Source organism: Notamacropus eugenii, chromosome 3 (genome assembly GCF_028372415.1).
Source record: "Notamacropus eugenii isolate mMacEug1 chromosome 3, mMacEug1.pri_v2, whole genome shotgun sequence".
Lineage (NCBI taxonomy): Eukaryota > Metazoa > Chordata > Mammalia > Diprotodontia > Macropodidae > Notamacropus > Notamacropus eugenii.
Window position 1 is genome coordinate 25059994 of NC_092874.1, and position 25806 is coordinate 25085799.

The 25806-nt window shown below is 39.1% G+C and overlaps 1 protein-coding gene and 1 long non-coding RNA gene across 17 annotated transcripts in view; one reads left to right on the plus strand and one right to left on the minus strand.

Moving 5' to 3' along the window:
- RBMS3 (RNA binding motif single stranded interacting protein 3) overlaps nt 1-25806 on the minus strand; it is a 1420870-nt gene that overhangs the window by 169728 nt on the left and 1225336 nt on the right. For all 15 annotated transcript variants that reach the window (XM_072650014.1, XM_072650009.1, XM_072650015.1 and 12 more), the window contains one exon: nt 7684-7790. In XM_072650014.1, the coding sequence (XP_072506115.1) occupies nt 7684-7790 (107 nt within the window). The remainder of the gene's footprint in view (nt 1-7683; nt 7791-25806) is intronic.
- LOC140530901 (uncharacterized) lies at nt 13969-24447 on the plus strand. Of its 2 annotated transcripts, none has more exons than XR_011976135.1 (3): nt 13969-14035; nt 15684-15837; nt 24257-24447. It is a non-coding gene; the product is annotated as an uncharacterized lncRNA (long non-coding RNA). The 2 variants fall into 2 exon arrangements; XR_011976136.1 differs by having other exon boundaries at nt 15684-15799.

Genomic DNA, 25806 nt, shown 5'->3' on the forward strand with positions numbered 1-25806 from the left:
ATTTAGTTTAACGTCCTTCTTGTACAGATGAGGAAACTGTAACAGGGGGAGTTTGAGTGACTTCAGTCAGGAACCAAATCTGATGAATTCTGTCTCCACAGTGGATCTCAAATTCTTTCTCTCTTTTCTACTCTTCACAGCAGTCCCCCTAGCTCAGCCCTTCATTTCCCCTCATATGCACTACTAAAATAGACTCATAACTAGGCTTTCTGCTTCTTATATCTCTCTACTCCCAAGCATCCTTTACAGTGCATCTGAGTAATTTTCATAACACAGAGCTCTAATTGCTACACTTGCTGCTCATGAATCTTCAGCGGTTCCCCATTGCCTAGTGAGCAAAGTGAAACCCCTTATCTTGGGCTTTAAGGCAATCCACAGTCTGTTTGCAACAACCATTTGAGAGCTATGCCACAATCATTCACATTATTTGTGATTCAGACAAACTGGACTACTCATTTTGTGTGAATTCTCATCCTGTTCACATTCATTGCCATGCCTTTGGTCATCCCCCATTCCTGGAATGATTTCCTCCTCACCCGATCCTGTCCCCAAATCTACCTGACACACACACACACACACACACACACACACACACACACACACACACACCATGCTATACACAATGTACATGATATATATATATAAGTATGCTATATGCATTATATATTAATTCATACATATAATAAACATGTGCATATGCATATACACAGTATGTAACATATAATGTATTATTGAGAATATATATGTCATATACTGTGTATATATATATATACATACATATATATCATTTGAGACAACTTTTCTTCATGAATCCTTCATTCATATACACAATCACACACAAACACACGCACATATCTATGTATATAATCCTTTATATAAGCCTCAGTAACATGATTTCTCTCTTCTTAAAATTCTGATTGAATTTAATTAGGAAACTTCTTTTTCACTTTTTTTTGCATTATGTCTTACATAAAAGTAATCTTAAACATGTTTATCCCTTCTATTAACTTGTGAACTTCTTAGGGGCAAGGGTCTCCCACGTTTTGCACAGTGCCTGAAACAAAGCAAGCACTTAAAAAATGCTTGGGTGTGTTTTTTTTCTGACTCTTTGAACTTCCCTTTTTTTTTCTGTTGAGGGTACCACTGTTTCCCAGGCTCCCAAGATCCCAGGCTTGAAACATCAGTGTCATTCTTGTCCTTCCACTTCCTCTCATACAAAACATTTAATCCATTGCCAAGTCTTATCTGTTTCTCTCTTTGCAAAATCCTCATATCCCTCCCCTTCTCTCCACTCATCCAACATCTATCCTGGTGCTGACCTCATTTGCCTCATGCCTGTGTTCTCTATGAAACCGTGGATTTCCATTTCATATCCTTTTGGTACCATGTCCCTTTTCTATTTGGCTTTTTCCCTTTTACACCTGGACTACTGCAATACCTGTTGGTTAGTCTGCCTCAAGACTCTTTCTGCTTCATCCTCCATTCAACTGTTAAGAGATCTTCTTCAAGCACATATGATCAGTCACTCCCCTACTCAATGAACTCGAGTAGTTTTCTATTCCTTTGAAGATTAAATATAAAATCCTCTTCTAGGCTTTTAAAGTCCTTCACAACCTTGTCCCTTCCTACTTTTCCAGACATCTTATACCTTACCATTCCCTACCGTATATTCTACAATGCAGAGATCATAGCTTTCTTGCTGTTGACTTGCATATGATGCTCTACTTCTCACCTCCATGACTTCTCACTGACTGTCTTCCATACCAGAAATGCTCTCCTTCCTCACCCCTACTTCCTAGTTTCCTGGCTTCCTTCAAGACTCAGTTCAAATCCAACTTTCTACCAGATGCCTCTCTCAGTTATTCTCTCCTCTCCACTCCCTCACAGACATTGCCTTTCCTTTGAAACTATTCTCATTTACCTTCTGTTATCTTATATAAGACATATTTGTATGTTGTTTCCATTAGAATTAGAGCTCTTTAAGGGGCAGGGGCCATGATTTGGCCTCTCTTTGTTTCCCTAGGCCTTGACAGAGTACCTGGAATACAGGAAGCTTTTAATAAATGCTTGCTGAATGACTGATCTTGTATTTTAGTGTGTAGTATATTATCTTATACATATTAGCCATTCAATGAATGTCTATTGAACTGAATTAAATGGGACTACTCAAAGTTAGGAGACTTAACTAGGAATCATAGGCACTTACTTGGAACCAACCTGGGTTCACCAAGAACAAAAAGTGCCAAACTATAATCTTCCATTTTTTGAAAAAACTCTGAGACTAGCCTTCCTCTAACATAGTGCTCTGACTATGCAATCATACATTGAGAGCTGGAAGGGAATTTAGAGGCCTCTAGTCCATCCCTTTATTTCACAGATGAGGAAAGTGATGCTCTTATATGCCAGGTGATTTGCAAATATTCAGGCATGGAGTAATGGTCAGCAGGCAGTATTTGAACTTGGATCCTCTGCCTTCAGACTATATGATCTTTCCACAGTGCCACGATGAATTCTCATGCTAAGCCATTGTCATGCAAGATGGAAAGACTTCAGTTCTGTATGACAAGGACCAGCCTACTGAGTTTTGGAGAGGTTTCTTTACAGAAATTTGTCCACTAGTTAATGAATGTTATTGTTTTGGGACTGGACTAGTTCTCCCATTGGTATAGGCAACTCTGGAAGGAAAAATAAAACTTCCCTTTACCAATGCAAATCAACACCTGCACTATTATCTCAATCTTGGAGAACTATCTGGAGCAATGTGGGATTTGCCCAAGGTCACACAGTCATAATATATTAGAGGCAAGTGTTATAATTTATGCGCACAGCCTCCTATCCACTCCCACCAAGGTGCCTCCCCCATCATGACTTTTAAGCCATAGTAACTCATGAAGACCCTCCTTCTACGGAGTCATAGATGGCTTACGATTGGAAGTATGCTATCATGGAATCAACATTTCATTTAGTCATGATATCTAGCTCAGGTCCTAAATCACTAACTAACTGGATCTTTGGGCAAGTGGTTTCACTTCGCTAAAACTCAGTTGCCTTATCTGTTCCTTTGCAAAAGTAACATGTTTATGACTAAACCAGGGAACAAACGTGGATACATAATATAGGAACACACACTGATATGTAACTATATATGTGTGTATATAACACGTGTACATGCATGTTTGTGTGTACATAACATGCATATATGTGTTTGTGTGTGTGACATGTGTGATTGTGTGTGTATATATTCAGTCCAAAGAAAGGTAATTCAGTTGAGTTGGTAAGGATCATTAAAATCATATTGTGAGAACCAGTTAAAGAAACTGGGGATGTTGAGCCTATAGAAAAGAAGAATTATGTGATAGATGATACTTGTCTAAATAGTTTAAGGGTTTTTAAGTAAGAGAAAGAAGTGATTTATTCTATATGGCTCCACAGGGAAGAGCCAAGGCCAATGGGAAGGTAGCTTCTGGCCAAGTGTAGGCCATGCTTGAATAATTAGAACTCTTGAACTATAGAATGGGCTACTTTGGAAAGGGATATATATTGTTCCGTCACTAGACATGTTGCAGGAGAGTCCTGATGGCCCCTGTCAGGGAGGCTGGGCAAAGGCTTCCATAGAACTTGGTAGAAATAGTTGCATATTTACTACCTGTAAGTCCTTTGACAATTTATTTAACCTCCCTGGGCTTCAGTTTCTCAGCGCATTGGGCACACGGCCTCTGAGGCGCCTTCCACCTCTAGATTTCTAAATTTCTTTCAATTCTCAAACCTTATGATCATGAAAGTAACATACTTGAAAGTCAGTTTAACGACTCAGAATGAATGGTGTCAAATAAGTATGCTGATTAATTGTAGAATATTGAATGTGCCAAAATTGCTTGAGCATGCTTGAAAATAGCATATTTTCATTAGGAGTTTAGACATTTTCTCTAATCTCTCCTTTATCCTAATTTTCTATGCAAAGTTTAAAAGACAGTAGCAAGGGTAACTCATAGGTTAGTTCTATCTTAGTTCTGAACCAGTGGGAGGATCAAGTTAATAAGGTTTGGCTATAATTAGAAATTAATTAACATTGAATAATTAGGTTCTTGATCAATACAGTCAATACTTTTGAAATATAGAAAGTATATGGATAGTAGCTTAAGAAGAAATTAATTAACACCCCACTGAACTTGTCAAAATGTCAAATGAAAAGCCCCCAATTGCTCAGAGACTTAGTCTTCCCCACTCCCTGCTCCAGGCCAAGGGTATGATAAAGATAAGGATGGTGTATGATGATAATAAAAATATCGTGACAACTATTTACACAGCACTTTGCAAAACACTTTCCATACACAATCCCATTGGATCCTTAGAATAATCTTATGATGTATGTACTGGAGATATTTTTTTCCCATTTCTCCTGATAGTGAGAACAGAAGGAGCTGATCCTTTTCTGAACCCAGATCCCAAGTTGCTCTGCACTATGGCAGAAGGCTTTAATCGGATCACTTGCTGTTTTTTCAGTTGATCTCCAAAACAATAAGGTCCACTTGCTATGACTGGCTGCAGATATCATTGTGTATACATAAGTATGCAGTCTTAGTAGTTGGCCTGGAATTCATGCCATTAGTGCTTAACTATATGAATGTATGTTTAGGGACTCTTGGCTATGCTCCATAATATCGAGTCCTCCTTGAGATGCTCCCCAGGCAGTTGATTCGTGACCCAACTAAGCTGTAATATTTCAAAACAAGACTTCTAAGGTTCGGGTCATTGGCACAGCACATGGTTATGAGTCGTCTCTAGAAACTGCAGCATCTCAGGTGAATGTCACTGCTGAGCTGCTGTGTTTGACCTAAGTGCTTTAAATATGTGGGCCATTTTACTTGGAACATAGCACAAACCGCTCTTTCAAAATGGGAACGAATCCCAAGCTTCCAATAGGCTTATTTGCTTTAGACCCTCACTGGTGATATTATTGTCCACATCTGGGTTAATGCCTCTCAGAATATCAGCTTACCAAACATATGTGCCCATATGAAGGGCAAGGAGATGTGCACGAAAACGATTTTAAAACTACCATTATTCATGGGGAGTTAAGAATAACTTTACTGAGAAAAATTCCAAAGTTCTTCCTTTCTTCATGAAATCTTCATCTAGGGTTAAATGCTAATAATGCCAAGTATTGGCAGGGAACACTATTCTTTGTCACAATTAGTGATTGACAATAAGATTTTTTTTTTGTTTTTAATAAAGTAAAAGTATAGCATAGACCTTGACTGCAGTCATGATAACAACAGAGAATCCTTTACAAAATGGTCTTGGACCACTGCTCCAAAGCTCTTGCTTTGGAGACTTTGGAGACACAAGGAGACTTTCCTCTGAAACTTACTGGGGGTGTGATCATGGGCATTTCAGCTCATCTTTTTCATATCCACCATGGAATGGAGGGGGAAAGCAGGTAAAGAAATGCTGACTTTGTACAAAGCACTATGCTAATTGTGCTAAAAGCAAATAGAAAATCTAGATAGTTTCAGCTTTTCAAGAAACTCATATTCAAAATGGGGGAAACAAAGTCTAAAAGACCATGAAAAGGGAAGTGCGCAGTTTAGTCCTTTCCTAATTCTGAACCAGTAGAGGAGCTCACAAGGGAGGGTTCATGTTTAGTTCACGGCTGATGGAAATGCCTGAGAGTACTTAGTTTCCAGCAAGAGAAGTAGCAGTGAAGATGGCGAGACTCCAAGGCCTTTACACCGCCTGTAATATGTGCAAAACAGGACCTGAAGTCAGGCCCTAAATCACAGGGCTGTTGTGAGGTTCAAATGGGGTCATGCATGTGCGGTGCTTTACAGGCCTTAAGGTGCTATAAAATTACATATATACACACACATGTATATGTGTATATGTATACATATATGTGTATATGTACACATACGTGTGCATATATAAATATATATATATCGAGAGAGAGAGAGGTGCTTTGCAAATCTCAAAGTGCTAAATAAATGTGAGCTATTATTACTCTGGTTATTAGATATCAGTTGGTGTTTCTGTTTTTACTGTACACAAAAATGCTCCAAATCGTTTTATTTCTTTAGGGGCATCAAGAGGAACAGAGATTCTTGTGCAATGCGATGGATTGTGTTATATCTATCTATTCAGACACATACATATACCTATGAATAGATAGGTATGTAAACGTGTATATCTATAGGTGTATATATACATGCATATTTGTATCCGTATCTGTACACATATACACATAGATTGAATAGATAAAATATATATAGACATACATATATAAATACACATATAGAAACACACATGTGTATACAAATACACGTATGGGTGTGCATGTCTATATAGTAGGTATTCTATTTATATGTGTATACGCACATATATGCATATACATCTATATATAAACATATAAATAGACACACATGCATGGATACACATGTATGTCTGTATCTATACACATACATATGTATGTTATATATTCTCTCTACTTATATGCACGTATATAGACACACACATATGTAGACATATATAGACATGTATATGTGTGTCTATATATTCTATATTCTGTCTATATATGCATGCATACATATAAAGATACACACATATATATGCCTGTATATGAACATACATATGTGCATTTCTATATATTCTATGTGTATATATGAATATAGACAATGCACACATATATAGATCCATATATAGAGTTACACCCATGTGGTTCCATTTCCCTTGCCTATCAACAAGACATCTAATAATTGACATGAACGTATCTGTACATCTTTATGTCTATCATCCCTCTACTCACATATATGTATATGTTCATTCCATGTATGCGTGTGTTTGACTAGACCCTTGATTTTATTAGAATCAGAAACTCCTGGTGGGGCACTTCGCCCAATAAGGCAGAGTGGTAATGAATCACTACCCTCCGTAAGGTTTTAGAGAGTCACCTAGGGCACCGAGGGGTTAAGTGACTTCCCTAGCGTCACAAAGTAAGTGAGTGTCCCAGCTCAGACTTGAACACAAGCCTTCTTAATTTTGAGGTGGACCTTCTATTCCATGACACAATATTATCTCTCTGTGTATGTATACACATACATATGAGGGTGGAAATACAGAATCCCTCCCAACATCCATCAAGAGAGAGATGCAGAAAATATGAGTGTAATCATTCTGTCACTAAAAAAAAGAACAAAATAACTTAGGTATCATTTCTTTAAATGAATGAATGAATACATGAACATATGAATACATATGGAAATTTTTAAAAATTTAAATAAATAAATGGTTCTCTCCAGTGTAGAAAGAGAGAGGGAGCCCACTGCTGACCTAGCTGAAAATACATTCCGCAACAATTATCCTCTTTTTTCACTAACTAATCCCATCTCAGGATAATCCCCTGTTGACTAACTTTTGGTCCATGCCCACTGAACCAAAGTCTGGTTGGAGACAGAGGGTTCACTATGTGGCAGAACTAAGGCTAATTCTAAGGCTCTAAAATTTTCCTAATGTAATTTTATCCTGAATGCTTTAATATTGGCATGCTCCTTTACCCTCTTTGAAACTACCAGGCTTTCCATAGCACCTAATTTGATCATGGTTCCCAAAGTCTGTCATGTTGGCCAGCCAGGTGGCTGCTGCCAAAGTCCTGTCCTGCCCAGAGCTCCATCACCCATCGCCACTCACCTCTCCTTCCCTTGGCCAGGGCCTTCCATTCTGTGTGTATTTGCCTTGATTCTGACGCTTTTTCTGTCCTCCGTCTGCAAATTTACACAGCAAAGGCTCAGTGGGAGCTGTAAAGACAAGAAACCAGAGTTTGCATTAGCCATATCCCCGCCTTGATATTATGTTCATGATTATGGGATGAGGGGAAAACAGGGATGCTTTATAATTTGAAGTCAACTCTTGCCTCTGCACATCTATTTGCTCTCTTAGTTGTGCCTCAGCTGGCAGATGTTCAAACTACCCAACTTCACAAAATGAAAATACTGACAAACTATAAAAGAGCATAACTGATATTGTTAAAAATAACAGTGCATTAAAAAAAAACCTATCAAATGGTCATAGAAATAGGGTAAGAAGAGTGACATCCCTCCTGGTTAGTCTAGGTACAAATTCATGACCAGAATTTGTGGGGCAGCTGGGTGGTGCGGTAGTGGATAGAGCACCAGTCCTGGAGTCAGGAAGACTCATATTCCAGAGTTCAAATCTGGCCTCAGACATACATTACCTGTGTGACCCTGGGCAAATCACTTAACCCTGTTTGCCTCAGTTCATCGTCTGTAAAACGAGCTGGAGAAGGAAATAGCAAACCACTCTAATATCTTTGCCAAGACAACCCCAAATGGGGTCAAGAAAAGTCAGACATGACTGAACAAATCATTTCTGGGGATAAATATTTCTTTCTCTCAGCAGCTCTGTTTTTATTATAGAAACTGTGCCAGTTTCAGTTTTTGAAATAGATGCTTGCAGCACTTCTAGCAGAAGAAAAGGGATCTTTTTTTGCCAAATGCAGCCAAATTAGTTGTTTTCCCGATAAATTATCTGCCATTTTGAAAAGGCAAGTGGCTGATGACATCTTTGTCTCTCCTTGCTCCAGGCTCCCACTGAGATCTGTCCCCTGAAGTGACAACAGTCATCAAAATCTAAGTGTGGACATTTAGAAGAGTATATACAATTGGGGTGTGAAACCACTGAAAATGAGAGGAGAGAGTCATGGGGTATGGCATTCATTCCCAGGCTCAATGAGAGAAAAATAAATGATGGTCATGCTGCTTGCTTCCCTCTCTCATCCCCAAGCTGTAACTGGAACTGGGCAACCAGGATTCTGACCCAAGCTACCCATTTAGCAGAGGTACAGGAAGGACTTTCAGTTCTTTAGCATCATAGAATCAGCCAGCAAGGTATGGTGGAAATAAAAAAAAAATGCTAGAGAGGGTGTGTGTGAGAGAACTCTAGGGACTCTATTAATGAGGAGGTCAGAGGTCCCTGAAGTCATTCTGTATTTTGCCCCTTGTATACATACATATAATTTCCCTCCGAAGAAGAAAAATTCCTTGAGGTCCATGACTATCTGACTTTTTTGTCTTTGCAATCCCAGTGTCTGGCACATGGGTGTGTATAATTGGTGCTTATTAATTATTCAGTTGGTTAGATCAAGTCCAACTTCCAATGCTTACCACCAGTGTGCCCTCAGAAAAAGTCACTTAACCAACTTAGGCTTCAGTTTCCTCAACTCTAAAATGATGGTCTGTCTTTCAGCTCTCAAGTTATGATCCTGTAATCCTAGGAAGAGAAGTTAGCACCTAGTTGGCCAGAATAATGTGTTAGATTAGGAAGCTACCAGATGAAGAGTTCCTTCCTCTAACTGGCTGTACTTCAGATGAACCCCTCCCCAACCTACACTCTTTTCCCTAATGGAACCCTTCCAATAAGTGCTTTCATTATTAGAACTAGAGTTCTAATCAAATTGAGGGTTCATTTTGACGTGTGCCCTAAATACATTAAAGCCCTACATGGACCTAGGTGCTGTTCACCCCGAAGACAAAGTCAGTTACCAATTAGAAGTAATGAAAATGAATGGGTCCGAGGTATTTCCCCGAGGCTGAACTTGTAGTAGGCACCTTACGGTATGCAGGTATATTTTGAGGCAGTGGCATCCTCTGAGAGTTGGCCGCTGTCATTTGGATGTTCTTATAATTATCATTCCCACTAGGATCTCTTATTAAGAAAGACAGCAGGTCATATTCCACAGTGGATAACAAAGTTACCACATAAAGAATGAAAGGACAAATTACAACAGATGGGAGGTTTGTTTTGGATGTGATGAGAATTTGTCAAGATGTGGAGTATCAGAAAAGAGAAATAGCAAACTCATGAGAAAAGAGTGTAGTCACCAATCTTCTTCTTGTCCTTGGGTAGCTTGGGCTCAGACTGGAAATTCTAATAAAATGTAGTTGCTTTCTAGTTCCTCCATAAACAAGAGGGAAATACGGAGAAAAAGGTCATTGAAATAATGAGAAAGATATCACGGCGTCACGCAAAGAACGCTACCCCAGTAAGACTTGCTCTGCTGATTTCACAGGAACGCTGAGAAAATTGGGTGAATTACTGTATTTCAGGTGCTTTGTGATCACAAAATAACATTGTTTGGTATTACTCTTCAAAAGTGACCAGATTGAATAGAAACCCATTGAGGTTAGGAACTGTTATAGCTATGTCTTTGTATCCTCAGTACCTAGTATGGTAACTACTATATTCTGGATGCTTAAGGATGACATGCCTTGCCAAGAGTCAAAGAGCCAGTTAATCAATAAACATTTATTAAGTGCCTACTATGTGCCAGGCACAGTGCTAAGTTAGTATCAGAGGTAGGATTTGAACCCAGGTCTTGTGACATCACATTCAATAATAATTTGTAGTCATTGGTTGTTCTTGGGGCAGTTAGGTGGAGCCATAGTGCACAGAGTACTGAGCCTAGAGTCAGGAAGACTCATCTTCCTGAGTTCAGATCTGGCCGTGTGACCCTGGGCAAGTCAATTAACCCCTGTTTGCCTCCACTTCCTCATCCATAAAATGAACTGGAGAAGGAAATGGCAAACCAATCCAGTATCTCTGTCAAGAAAAACCTAAATGCGGTCATGAAAAGCAGGACAGGACGGAATCGACTCAGCAACAACAAAATTGATTGCCCTTAGCTTTCAGGCTTTCCCACGTGAGTCAGTTATAGGCTCTTTTCACAGGCAAGATTAAAATTATATTTGAGAGTAGGGTTGAGATGCCCCTGGGGCCCCCTTGATAAATGGAAATTCTATGCATGAAGGAATAGTTTTTTTCAGTAAATGCTTTTTGGCTCCCCTCCATTCAGAGGCCATAGGGCAAATCTGCTTCTGGCTGAAGAATATGATTGGAGAGAATTAAATGCTGTGAACTTAAACTGAGTCAACTCTGTGTATCAGTGGCATATGTTGAGAAGCCATTATTTTGGGGATGGACACAATGTGGAGAGATTCACCTAATTCGGTGTCCATGCTATCTTGTAAGAGCTAAGGCTATATTTTACTTGTTAAATGACCCTGAGAAATTCATTTCATTTCTCAATCTCAGTTTTCTCACCTGTAAAGTGGGGATAATAGAATTATAGATGAAGAAGGTGGAAGGGACCACAGAAGCCATCCAGTGGAACCCTGCTTAGTCTACCGCTATAGAAAGGAAAAGTGCCTTCTTCAGAGTCAAACCATTCATGACAAAATGATTCTTCTAATCCCATGCCCAGCTGATTATCTGGAAGAGCTTTGGGAACATACCATTCCCAAAGGCTCTCTAAGAATGTAGATAAATTACAAGAGGGGATCTGGAGGACTGAGGCTAAATGCATAGGACTGACTATACACCAACATATTCATAGCATCACTTTTGTGGTTGCCAATAACTAGAAACAAAGTGGGTGTTTTTTGTTTGGATGGTGGCTATACAAATTGGTGTAAATGAATGTAATTGGATTATATTATGCTAAAAGAAACAATGAATATTAGCTATTCAGAGGAACATGGAAGATATATAAGAACTGGGAATGAATGGAGAAACCAGATTCGGTAGAACAATGCACAAAGACTAAAGTATTGCAAAAGTATCTCAGTAAAATGAAGTTAGAGGCTCTACAATTTGACTTGGAGGAAGAATGATCAAATGAACCAGCTTTAGTTTTCTGGAAAGGGGGAGGACTATGTGGAACATTTCACATATTGGTAGAGGTGCTTGATATTTTGATATGACTGGATTCTCTTGGGTTTTCTGGTACAAGGGAAAGCTCAATGGATTGGGGAGGAGGGGAATATTTGGAAATGTGATGTAAAAATAAATGACAGAAATAGAACAAAGATAAATATATATTTCAAAACAGTATTAGACTGATAGGGAAAGACAAAGGAAAGATACTGCAACCTCAGTCTCCTCCTACCAGAGACCCAACATACAGAGGATTCTGGGATTGTTCAGGAAACAAATCCTCCATTAACATGGAAATGTCCCATAAGGTATCCAGCTAAATCATGATCCACAATATAATTCAATAACATGCTACTTAATGATCCCAGAAGATCTTCTTGGAATCTGGGCTTTAGATTTTTTAAAGTACCTAGAAATCAAATGTGTGTTGTTGTTTTATTATGTTTTTTTGTTTTTGTTTCCAGTTTTTTTTTTTTACATGAAGGGATATGGGAGAATGTCAGGGTGGGGGGAAAGGTATTTACTTGCATTCTACTGCTACAATTTTTTTAATATTTAAAAATACCTCCAAGGCCTCAAGCTCCAATCATCTAAGACATACTGAGGATGGAGGGGAGAGGAAATGGAGTAAGAATTTATTAAGTGCCTACCATGTTCCAGGCACTATGCTAAGCACTTTACAAATATTATCTGTGGATCCTCACAATAATCTGGTAAGAGAGGTGCTATTATTATCCCCATTTTACAGATGAAGAAACTGAGGCAGATGGAAATAGTGACTTTACCAAGGTCACACAGCTACTAAGTGTCTAAGGTCAGATTTGAACTCAGGTCTTCCTGATTCTGGGCCCAGTGATCTATTTATAGTGCCACCGTGATCATCAGGTCCAAGTGTGTAGTCAGAATCAAGCCTTGAGGATGTTGATAATGGTCTTTATTGAGATAAAAATCTCTGCCTTGATTTCTTTCTTTTGAAAGTGGTTATGATGCCACATAACCAGGAGGGCAGAACCACTGAGCTCTCTAAATTCATGCAACATTTCCAGGAAGGCCTAAAACTACCATCAGCACCAGAGGGATTTTCCAAAGCACCGTCAACACAAGAACGGCCAGATGTAATGATGAAAATGATCTTCCTAGCTTGGTCTCTGCCCATTAACTTGGTTCATTCATCAATCAGTCAACAAGCAGTTACCAAGACAACTTGCAGAAATAGGAGAATGCCAAATGATATATGCAAAAAAAAATAAATTCAAGGTAATTTGGGTTGGGGGTGCAGCTTTAGGACTTGGGGTATTTTGAGCCAGTAGTCAAAATTCTAATGCGAGCCAAGGGGGTAAAAGGGAGCTCCATGAGACTCAAAGCATATAACCTCGTTCAATTATGAAACCAGGGCATTGGGGAGGTGCTCCCCAAGACACTGCATGCCTCGTTATGCATTACAATTGGCAGCCTCTTTTCCTTCTGGACTCTGTTGTTTGGGTTTGTTTAAATCAAGTCCTTGAATAGCTGTAATCAATTTCCAGGCTTGTTGGTGGAAAGCGATTAAGACTGAGGTCAGGAAGGAACATTGCTTGTTGTGGCTGCCGGCAGAGGTCCCATCAGGGCCTGGCTGGCATCTCTACTGATGAGGCACGACACCTTTCATGGGATGATGAAAACCATTCCAGAATGAGAAGATTTTGTTCTACATAGAAAATATTATATTCCATATATTTCTTTAATATGGCTTTATGGTGTCAATTTATTTTGCTTAGTTTCTTTTAACAGTAGTTAAAAGAGAAAATGAATGAAAAAGAGTCCTCCATGGGAGTGAAACTGTCTTCTAATCCATGGATTACAATGTGCTTGGAGACATTATGATCTATCATGCAAATGGGGAGTATTTAAAATATAATTATAACAATGCACAGCAATAAAACTGTGCAGTAATTATGAAGGAGTAATTACTGGGTGCTTGCACAGTGGCTTATTTCTAGCCCTCCAAACTTGGACTGTTTTAAACAACGAACATTTTAAAGGATCCAGGTGACATGATGGAGTAACAGGTGACTGATGATTAATGGTTTTAATGGACAGGATTTTGTGTAGCAAAATGAGTGTGAAAATTTTGATCTGATGCCTCTCATTGCCAGCTGTTTTATATGGAGTCTTAGGAACCTCAGGGTTCTCTGGCATTGAACAGAGCAGCACCAGTACCAAAGGTTCTTCTCTTTGTGAGGTTTACCAGCAGAAATCTATTCAGAAGACTGTAGACCTAGAGTTGGAAGGCATCACAGAAGTCATCTAGCCCAATCCCTTCCTTTGACAGGTAAGGAAACTGAGTTCCATTGAAATTAAGTGACTTGCCTAAGGCCATACAATGCTAAGGAGCAAAGCCATGGGATGAATTATGGTCCTTTCTACAGCACCATGCTGTTCCCCACAGATTCTTACATTTTCTTTTGAATAAACTCCTATATTTGTGCCAGATTTTGGCTGATCACTTTTTATCAATCTAAAAAGCATCTTCAGCACTGACTATGTCAAGGCAACTAGGTGACAAAGTAGAAAAAGCGCTGGGCTTGGAATCAAGAAGACTCCTCTTCATGAGTTCAAGTCCGTCCTCAGACACTTACCAGCTGTGTGACTCTGGGCAAGACATTTAACCCTGTTTGCCTCACAGTTCCTCATCTGTAAAATGAGCTGGAGAAGAAAATGGCAAACCACTCCAGTGTCTCTGCCAAGAAAACCCCATGGGGTCATGGAGAATTGGACACAACAGAAATGACTGAACAACAACATTATGGAAAGACAGTTTAGGGTAGTGAATATGGAGCTAACATTTACTAGCTGTGGGACCCTGAATGGGTTAATCTCCTAGCATTCCAGGCAGTTCTATAAGACTCTAAATTTCAGATAAAGCATCAATGTGCACTAGGAGAAGTCTGCTACTAGGGGTTCCTTATACAAATGGAATTATGGGTATAGTTATTCGTATTTGTTTTTTTAATGTGCAAGTACTAGAGATGGGACAAGGGTGGAAACTGATTTCTTTGGTTTAGGAAATTCCCAAGTAAGGAAACTCTACTAATGCAGGTTAGTATCATCTCTGCAATTTTCAGTCTTATTGATTTGGCTGAGAACACTGAGATTAGGTTAGATAAAGCATTTAAGAAGCATGTCTTGTATACAAACACAAGCAGAGGAAAGATAGTCCTCAAGGAGCTTAAGTTAGAATATGAGAAGACAGCACATAAAAGGGAACTGAATGACAACTGAAGATGTAAAGTTGGGGAAGAAATGAGCATGGCTGACTTGGGCACTTCCTCCAATGCATGGGAAAAGTGGCCACCAGGGAAGGAGACTTTATAAGTGACTTGCCTCCAGTCACCCAGCTGGCACTTGGCAGAGATAGGTCTTATATCCAGGTCTTCCTGGATGGCTTTCCCGTTGCCATACCACACTTCCTCTCTGGCAACAGAGACAGGAAGACAAAAATTGGTATCTATTTGAGCCCCCATTCTACTGGAAAACTCATATTATACTAATGTCTATATATAAAAACATAGTTTTACAATTTAATGATCAGATTTCTCTGCCTCTCAATATTAATATAGGAACAGTCCTTATAATAGAAAATAATACATACTGAAAATGAGAGAATACTGTCTAATAAAAAGAGTGCTAGATTTGAAATTGGGAATTTGAGTTCAAAGGGTGACCTTTCAGGAAGGAGCTGATTGTCCTTCCAGGAAGGGCAGAGTAGGGTCAAATATCCAATTGAATGAAAGATCATTAAGAATCAAAGGGAGAAAAGATGAGTAGTAGCAGTTAGAAATTCTCTGCTCAGAGGTGCTGAAGCAGCCAACAATGGAACAGTCTGGTATCCTCCTGGGGCATCTATACCCAGGGGATCTATTCCTAAGGGATATCGAAATGGATAACTACTACCTGCTTACTACTACCTACATTTGCAGAAATGACACATCTGGGAGGAACCTAAAATGTACTTCCAATGGTTATGAAGCCTTGAGCAAGAAACTGAAGACCACAGAGTGACAAGTTACATTTTCTTCACTGATGTCCATTGAAGGTAAAAGAGAGACCAGAAGAGGATGTCTGCTTAAGAAGGTGGTATCTCCAAACTGGATTTAGATTTCTGGATCAAGACTTAAAATATATGATTGAAAGATGCCTGATTTCTGACCAGAGATGGAATACATCTACCAAAGGTTTCTTAGAATATATTTGTCATATGTCTTAAAAATTGAATCCACAGGGATTAAATTTAAAATTAAATTAAATTAAGTTAAATTTAAAAAGGTAGGACTGTTAATGTGTATTTCCCAAGTTAGCTTCCATAGAGAACAGACTCAAAGTAGTAAGAATATAAAGAACAATTAAGAACTGCAGAAATTTACAAGAGACAAAATCCAGGAAAGGGGCTTGTCGTACAACTTATGACCTGAAGGATCTTTTTTTTTCTTTTTTTTGAGGGAAGCAGGGTTAAGTGGCTTGTCACTTAATCATATAGCTAGTAAGTGTCTGAGGCCAGATTTGAACTTAGGTTCTCCTGACTGTAGGACTGGTGTCTATGCACCGCGCCATCTAATTTTCCCATGACCTCAAATATCTTTAAACAAATTAGGCACCAAACACTTAGAACTGCAGAGGTCCTAATGCTGGAAGGCAAATTTGGCCCCATGATTATTACTGAAACTGAACACCAAATTCTAAGGAGACAAAAAAATGGAATAGGGAAAGGCAGCACTGTATCCTAAAGTGAGGGAATCCTAGAACAGGAGGAAAGAAATATGATGGAGAATATTTGGCTGAAGGTGAGAGGCTGGAGAAACAGAAGTGATTTTCTCATTGAATGATGCTAAAGATCGACTGGACAGAAAAAGGAAACAGGTGATTTGTCTGGGAAACAAATCATAAACCCAACATTAAAGCATGCTATGATAGTGGTGGGGGTTAGAAGGCTCCAATTATCAAGAAATCTGCTAAAATGATCTTGATAGCAACATTGGTATATTAATAATTTTGTCCCTCAAAAGTTGGAGCACCCAATGAGGGGAAATTCTATTCTGGAGAGAAGTGACTACTCTATTCTAGTCTTTGTCACAGAGGAAAGTAAATCTTGGTTTAATCTGACATACACCTGAGATTCTGGGAAAGTAGATCTCAAAGGGTTCAGAGGACAATTAGATGGAATCCCGTAGACTGAACTTTTAGACAGTTAAGTCATCCCTGGAAGGATGGGAGGATATTCTCAATGCTGTTCTGAAAACACAAAAGGAACCAATTCCTATGGTATGGACATATATTATTTGTATGAAGAGGCTTTGGATGCACTAGGGTCTCATTAACCAAGATTTTTTTAATGGGCAGAAAATGAAAGCACACACACATGCATATAAATACATGTATAACTCTGACAAATCATTTAACTTCCTCTCATTATTCTAGGGCACTCTCTAAGTCTGTAAGTTACAAAGAAAGAGGTGACTAGCATTGATACAGACAAAGAACAAAGTATGGGTCAAGTCACTATCTCTATTATTATTATAGAATCAAAGAAGTTGGGAGTTGAAAAAAATAGTCAAATCTCTCTAGATCAACCCAGAAATCCTCATTATAAAATACCTAACCAATGATAAGAGTAGTTGCATAGGCCAGATGTAGAGATGGCACACAAAATTCTTTAGTCAAGAAAGATGTCAATGGAGCTACTTTGGGAGAGAATGGGGTTCCCATCAAGCAAAGGTCAGATGGCCACTCCCTAGTGTTCAATGTTTGCGTGAGACTAGCTGCCTCCTGACTCTGATATTGTGTGACTTTTTTGTTTCTCTTTAATTCGTGGCCATAAGAACAATGAATATTAAAATAAGTAAAGGAAAGTAAAAGCAACATGAGGAAAGTGTGGAGGAAGAGGCCAATTCAGTAGATGAAAGGTCTCACTCTTTATACATCTACTTGGGAAACTTAGCAATGGGTTAATGTCTGTGTTAAGTCTCCTGGCTTTCTCTCTCTACATAGATAATTCTATAATATGGGGAAACAGCTTTGTTGAACAGAAAAGTACCCCAAAGCAACAATTAAAGAGGAGAACAGCTGGAGTTTTTTTCTGAAAACAAGACAGGGAAAATTACTTTTTGATAAACTACATTATGGCCTAAGTAATTATCTTGAGCTCACCTCTCTGCCTTAAGAACTGGAAAGCTGTATTTTTAATCTTTTTTTCTATAATAATTATTCTAAAAGAATAAAAATGACTTGATGAGGAAACCAAATCTCATAAGGGAAAGGGCATAGGCAGAAAATTTAACGTTTCCAATAGATGAAACACAAGTTATTCGCTGAAGGTAAAATTCAGTTCATTTTGTGAGAACAAATGAGAGAGCAGTCACCTTAGCTGAATGAAAAGCTTGTTTTGACACTTAGCAAATTGGATGAGCACTTCTTGGAAGACTCCGAGTGACTTATCTAACTTTCCAGCTTGCCTTTTGGTCCTTCCCTTTGGATGAGAATATAGAACATGGGAGAAAAAATACCCTATGGATGGGAGATCAGGGGGACTTCGGATGGAAACCGTTCAGCTATGATCCTGCCCCCCGCCTTCTCTCTCTCTCTCTCTCTCTCTCTCTCTCTCTCTCTCTCTCTCTCTCTCTCTCTCTCTCTCTCTCACACACACACACACACACACACACACACTCACACTCACACTCACACACACACACATACATCACCTTCTCAAGGTCACTTTCCATGCCATTCTTAAACATTCTATTTACAGAGTAATACACATGCAGATTTTTCTTTAAAGAAAGCTATTATGGTCATCACTCATATTTAGATAGGAATGGTCTACATGGAAAACTATTTTTGATTAAAAATGTTCAAATCTGTTCAAAACTCAGGTATAATTCAAATTCAGCTAAAATCCTAAGGGAAAAAAGAGGGGACTAAAATACAGACCATTAGGAATTTTTTAAAAAGAGGTCTAATTATAGACACAGAGAGAGTGAGAGTTGGGAGAAGAGGAGGAAGAGAGAAAAAGAAAGATAGGGAAAAGGGACAAGGAGAAGGGGACAAGTAAGGGAGAGAGATGAGAAAGAGAAAGAAAGGGAAGGGAAGGGAAAAGGAGGTGGAGGGGAGGGGAAGGGAGGGGAGGGAAGGGGAAGGGAATCACACAATTTATCAGACATACACACTCACATGCTAGATTTTATGCTAGATTCTGGAGATATAAAAATAAAATTGAAATATCCTTGCTCTCAAGGAGCTTATGTTCTACAAGGGTAGACAAATGTTTGAAGTTGAACAGATCTGTCAGCTTTTTCAATAATGCCTCCAAAATATTCTCTATTCTGTTTGATGAGAAATGAAACCAAGACTGGGGTGGAGCTATGTTGCAGATTACTGAAATTCATGGGGCACTGATAGCATTTATACTTTTTAGCGGCCCAGAAACATCTGAGCTGATCTTTGTCAGTTGCTATGGCCAAAAAACCCCACTGTTCTCCTATGGTCAATCTGGTAACATGCTTCTTTAACTTAACTAGGTCAGTTGCAGAGAATGCATATGCAGTCCATCACTGGAAATCTTTCCAGTTTGGTAGGTATTACCAGACATTAGTGCTTCTTCAAAGAGGCTTGGTGAACCCGGTGTTAGCTCCACAATGAGACACAGAGGTCATACATAGAGAGTACATAAATTTACCTGATTTACCTGATTAAAATAATAGTAGTATTTATGTAATGTTATACACATATATGCTACATCATTTAATCTTCACAACAACCCCATGACCTAGGTGCTATTATTAACCCCATTTTACAGAATCTTTTCAGAAAATTAAGTGGAGAGAAGTTAAGTGATTTCCCTATAGGATTCCAACTAGGAAATATCTGAGAAAGAATTTAAACTCAGGTCTTCCTGACTCCACATCCAGTGACCTATCTACTATATTACCTAGCTGCCTATTTTATACATCACTGTTTTGTTTTGACTGCTAGATATGGCCTAAAAGCCTTGCTTGGCAACTGACATCATATATCAAAGGACAACTCTCTCCCTCCCATCTTTCATTTGAAAAGTTTTCCTGACCAAAGCAAAGGCAGGGGAGAAAATCAGCTCGTTTCTACCATCTTCTATCCAAAAGAATCCCATATATGCACTTTCTCTTCCAGGCTCCAAAATGTAGTGGTTGGTGAGAATCTTTATAAAGGAATGAATCTGGAATCTATTTGTTATTTATGTCTAGATCTATAGCAGCAGAGATGAGCGTGCCAACCAGCTTGGGACAACGTTGGTTAAAATCTAAATAAATACAAAAATAGCTTGGCCTGTTTTTCTGAGTGAAGGCAACTGCTTCCAATGATACCCTACGGAGTAAACTCCATTACTCACATATTTGAAATGGAAGGCTGCCCTGGGATTCTTGAACATTTTCTTCATTCTCTGTTTGGCTCCATTCTTTTGCTTCACTAACTTGTTGAACCACATTCATCAAGAATAAAACAAGTTGTTGTTTTTTTTTCTTTTCCCTCCTTTGCCAAGCAGATTGCTTAATGATAGGACAATGATACTTACTCCTTTATCAAGGTTTTTAATAGTGATTTTCCCAGACATTGACTCATCCCTTACAAAATCAATAGAAGTGTGGAGTCTTTGAGAGGAGATGACAAGCCTGTGAACTTCTGTAGCGTAAAATTAGCATGGGAAGTAAAAAAAGAAAGGACAATCTCAGGGCGGCCATTAAACAAGAAATCATTGCATGGCCATGGAATAAGCACATGATGGTCACACCAAACAATAACTACTCTTTTGTGTTTTATCCTGCAAGTGAAATCTCGCAGAGATAGGAAAGTAGGTTAAGACATATTGGGGAATGGTTTGGAGCAGGGGTGGGGCCTTCTAGGTCCTTGGATGTGGTCTTTTGGCTGAGTCTAAGTTTTAAAGGACAAATCTTTTTATTAAGGAGATTTGTTCTGCGAAGTTTGGATTCAGTCAAAGGGCCACACTCGACCTAGAGGGCCATATGTGGCCTCGAGGACACAGGTTCCCTACCTCTGGACTCTGGAGAACTCATAAGACCTTGTAGACCCCTCCTGGATTTGGGCCTGCTAGAACACAAGCAGTTTGGCAAGAGAGAGATCAAGAAATCTTTCCTCCGCTCACTAGTTTGCAAGCTAGCAGGAAATGAAGACCATTCTCCTTCATCTGGGCCCCAAAAGGCAAGATGTGGGAGTGGATAGAAGAAACATCTTGCTTGTTCTTCACCAAGGAAGGCTGTCCTGCTTGTCCCTAAACCATAAAATCAAAGAACTTCAGGACTGGACAGGACTTCAGAGTCATCTAACTCAACCCACATATGAAAAAGGATCCCTCCTACAACATTCTCAATCCTTGATCAGGCAGTTTTTGTTTGACAACCTACACGGAGCTTAGCCCACTGCCTTGCCAGGAAACCTACTTCATTTCTCAACAGTTCTGGACATTTTTCCTTACACATCTTATTTTTTTTTGCCTCTTAGAAACTTCTGGTTATTGACTCATGTTCTACTCTCTAGGGCCAAGAAGAATTAGGTTCAATTGCTTCACAGTCATTCTTTATCATAGCTATCCTATTCCCCTCAGAGATTGCTTTCCCCCAAGTGAGGCATGGTCTTTTGCTTCCGATGCTCATAGGGGATGCCCTTCACCATCCTGATTGCTCTCCTCTAGACTAGATGTGAAGGGAGGTGTAAACTAGGTTTATTTACAATGTTTGGTATCAAAATAAGCCCAAAGTAATCCAAGCTTATCCTCCTGACTGGACATATAGCATTTCTAGCCTGATTGATTTCCTGGGAAAATGAATTTTAAATGAGTCACAGCTACCTCACTCTATGAGTATCATGGCGTTGATTCAAGACTTAATATTGAAAATTATAGTCCTGAGTACAGGGTAATTTTAAATCTTGCCCATAATGATAAGCTTTCAGCTGCCAATAGCAATGATCCTGTATGAGACTCTATGAGACAATGCTATCAGTTCTGAATGAGAACAAACCTTTAGAGTCCATCTCCAATATGGAACAGAGTGCTCAGATACAGAGGCATCGCTTTATACATATCTATTCATAAATATGTGCACTGGTTCTATGGAGCAGACTGGGGAGTTCTATGAAGAGCATAGACCATGGAGTCCCAGGACCTGCTTTTGAGCATGTCCCTCATCATCAGTCTCAGTTCTCTCATGTGTAGCATGAGGAGGTTTAGTTAAATGTCCTGTAAGATCCCTTTCATCTTTAGATCTGAGATTCTATCAACGAGGTTGAATTGGATACATAAGGTCAAATTTTGAACCCCACCTGTAGAATAAATTAAAACTGTCCTAAGTCTCTGCAAAGGAGCTAGGGGGCAACATAGAGTATAGAGTGCTCAGCCTGGAGTCAGGAGGACTCCTCTTCCTGAGTTCAAATCCAGTACAGACACATATTCACTGTGTGATTCTGGGCAAGTCACTTAACCCTGTTTACCTCAGTTTCCTCATCTATAAAAATGAGCTGGAGAAGAAAATGGCAAACTGCTATCTTTGCCAAGAAAACCCCAAATGGAGAGTCAGACATGACTGAAAAATGATGAAACAACAGCAAAGGTCTCTGCTACTGGCCCCTTGTACAATTTTCAGAGAAAAAATACTTCCCCAAATTGCAAAAATAAAGCAAAACAAACACCCCAAAACTTCTCCCTCCAGTGACAACTGCTTTTATACTGACACCTTAATTTATTTGGAAAACCAAAAAATAAAACAATTATTGAATGCCTACACCACACAATGCATTGTGTTGGGGGTTAGGAAGGACACAAAGATAAATCCATCAATTAAATATTGATTAAGCACTTATTATGTGTCAAATAATGTGTGGCCCATAGGTAGAAAGAGTAAGGAACAGAATTCAAACCCTGGTCCTCCTGACTTTAAGTTTGTCCCTCCCCAGTCACCATATAGTTGGTCTCTAAAGCACCAACAGCTTAAAAGAGAGAATGAGGATTCTTCCCATCATCCAATCTCCTCTAAAAAACTCGAATAGTGCAAAGGTAGATGCCACAGTGAATTAACACTAGTCTGTTACCTGACAGACTGAGCCTCCCTGAGTGTATAAACTCTTAAATGCTCTAAGATAGAGCTGCAGAAAAAGGAAGATCCAATCCTGCTTAGTACCTGCCCTCTGTTGATTATTTCCAATTTCACCAACACATAGCTTGATTTCCATATTTGTTTCATGTTGCCTCCCTCAATAGATCATAAGCATCTTGAGGGCAGGCACTGTTTTTTTACCTTTCTTTGCATCCCCAATGATTCATCCAGTGCTTGGTACACAATAGCTGCTTCATTAATGCTTATTGACTAATGACATCACACACATTTGTTGCTGTTCCAAAGGGGGAAAACAACAAATACCAATTACTCTGTAATCATCTTTAATGCTAATTGAGGTGCAAAAGCAATACTTTTCCAAAATAAGAACCTAGAAAATGGTTGACATATGAATACACTCAAGCACTCTCTCACACACACACATCTATACACACTGACGCCTTCCTAATTTCAATCTCTTGCCACATAAAAGAAGGAACAGAAGCATGTGAAGAAGAAAGTGCCCAGTGAGACTCTTTCCCTTCTGTGCCAGGAACACGGCTTATTTTATTTGGCAGAAAATGGTAACTTAAAAGAACTAAATTATGCAATAATGACCCAAGATAAGTCAACCACCTTCACTTATCCTGCATAAGACAGTCCAGTTGAAACTAGTATCAGATACTTTCTAAAGACTTGATTATGCCATGCACCTTAATCTTTGGTAATGGTTCCACTACTGGTTTCTGTGGTTACTAATCTTACTTTCATGTGGTCCTTAGAGAACTCTTGGATTCAAACTCTGGAGCTTAGGAGACTAGGCTGCACCCACTGGTTTAGAGGATCATGAAGCCAGAAGGGAATGTACAGGCCATCTAAATAAGTTCCCTTATTTTAGGATAAGAAAAGTGCAATTTAGAAAAGTTAACTAACTTGCCCAAGGTCACACAAGTTTAGAAAAGGTGGGATTTGTACCCAGGCTCTTTGACTTCATAGCTAATAGTCTTTCCACCATGCTAACTTCTCCATCAAGATCTTTTAATCTTCTCTAAGTGTTATCTAAGCCTAGCAAGGGACCCATCACATATTTCTGATCTACTAGGGTCTAGGAAAAACAATTGTAGAAGAACTTATCTAAGAAGTCCATCTTAATGAGCAAATCTTTAATTGTAAAGCTAGAATATTATTTACATCATCCCTGAATTTGCCATCACATTTCTTTGCATTTTTCTTTAAATCAACTGAGTTACTACCATGGAAGAAAATGCTTTTTAAATTTAAAAAAATGAAGACGAACTCCTCCCTCATAGCCACACAGGTATTATCTCCCCATACTCCTCTCTCCCCCATGCTGGTATGTACAGTAATTGATGTGCCCAGACTAATTAAGACCAATCCAAACCATTCTTTTCTTTCAGACATTGCAACATATGTGTTCTGTCAAGATGGACAAAAACAGCTGTACTCCCATGGTATCTTTGGAAGCTGGTTCAGGAAAGAATAAAACCCATGCCTACAAATTTGATTAACTGATGTATATTGCTACAAAGTGTCTCTGTTTATAAAATGTAAGGAAAGAAACATCTGTAAGTGGCTATTGAAATAAACAAATATGATTAAAATAAACAGCCACTCCATTGTTTATATTCTCCAAATGTTCCAAGGCCACACCTTAGACCAATAACCTATTCTGAGTGTCTTTACTTATTTTTTGTTTCTCCCCCAGAGACCCATATAAATATTTTTTGGGCATCTGACTTAGATCTTTCACAATTAAATAGTGATAGCTGATTTGCCAAAATGCACCATCACCAGGACAAGGATTTCTTATCCTCTTGAAATGGAGCATAGCTGTCTTACGATGTGCTTGGTTCTAGGTGGCAGGCACCCAGAGCAAGAGGAATAATTTAATTTGATAAAGGCGCCTGGTAACTGTCACAGTAGAAGCAAGTTTAATTCAACAAACATTTCTAAAGCATCTATTGCATGGGGAAGACTATGCCAAAAGTTGGACAAGACACAGAAATCACATCGAACATAATTTGTCTCCTAATGGAGAGCGTAACTCATTGTAGCAAGAAAAAGATATATTTTTAAAATAAACATGAATAAAGATGGTCAGGTTAGGGACATGGGATCATAGATATAGACCTACTCTAACCTACTCATTCATTTGACAGATAAGGAAACTGAGGCTCAGGAAAGGTAACGATGATGATGATAGCACTTTACACATGTTATACCATTGAGGGTAAATAGACTATTTAAGCAATCATTACAGTAATCAATCAATCAACAATCATTTCTTAAATGCTTATCATGTACCAAGCACCATTCTAAGTTCCAGGGACACAGGACCGAAATAGGCATGTCACTGCCCTTGAGGGTTCACATTCTAGTAAGGGAGACAACAGATACATATTAAGACATGCAAGGCAGACAGGAGGGAACCGTAGCTGGAAAGGCTGCAACAGCTGGTAGGGATGAAGAAAGTCCTCCCGCAGAAAGTGACTCCGAGGCGATACTTGAGATGGAGAGTTACTGAAGAGAGGTTTGAACCCAGATCCTCCGACTCTAGAGCCAGTGCTAATTTAATTATCACACTGCCTCTTATAGAGGCAGAGGACCTGGATTCATAGGATCATAGGGCTGTAGATTCAACAGCAGAATGGTCAGTCAATGAACAAACGTATTAAGTATCCACTATGTGACAGACACCGTGCTAAGGTTACAAAGAAAGTCATAAACAATTCCTACCCTCAAGGATCTAAAAATCGAATGGGAAAAAAGCATGGAAACAACGACATATAAACAAGCGCTGGACAAGATAAACCAGAAAGAATCCACAGAAGGAAGCTGCTGGAATTAAGGGGGATGAAGGAAAAGCTCCTTCGAGGAAATGGGGTTTCAGCTGAAACTTCAGAAGGTCAGAGAAGCCAGGAGGTGGAGATGAGGAGGGAGAGCATTC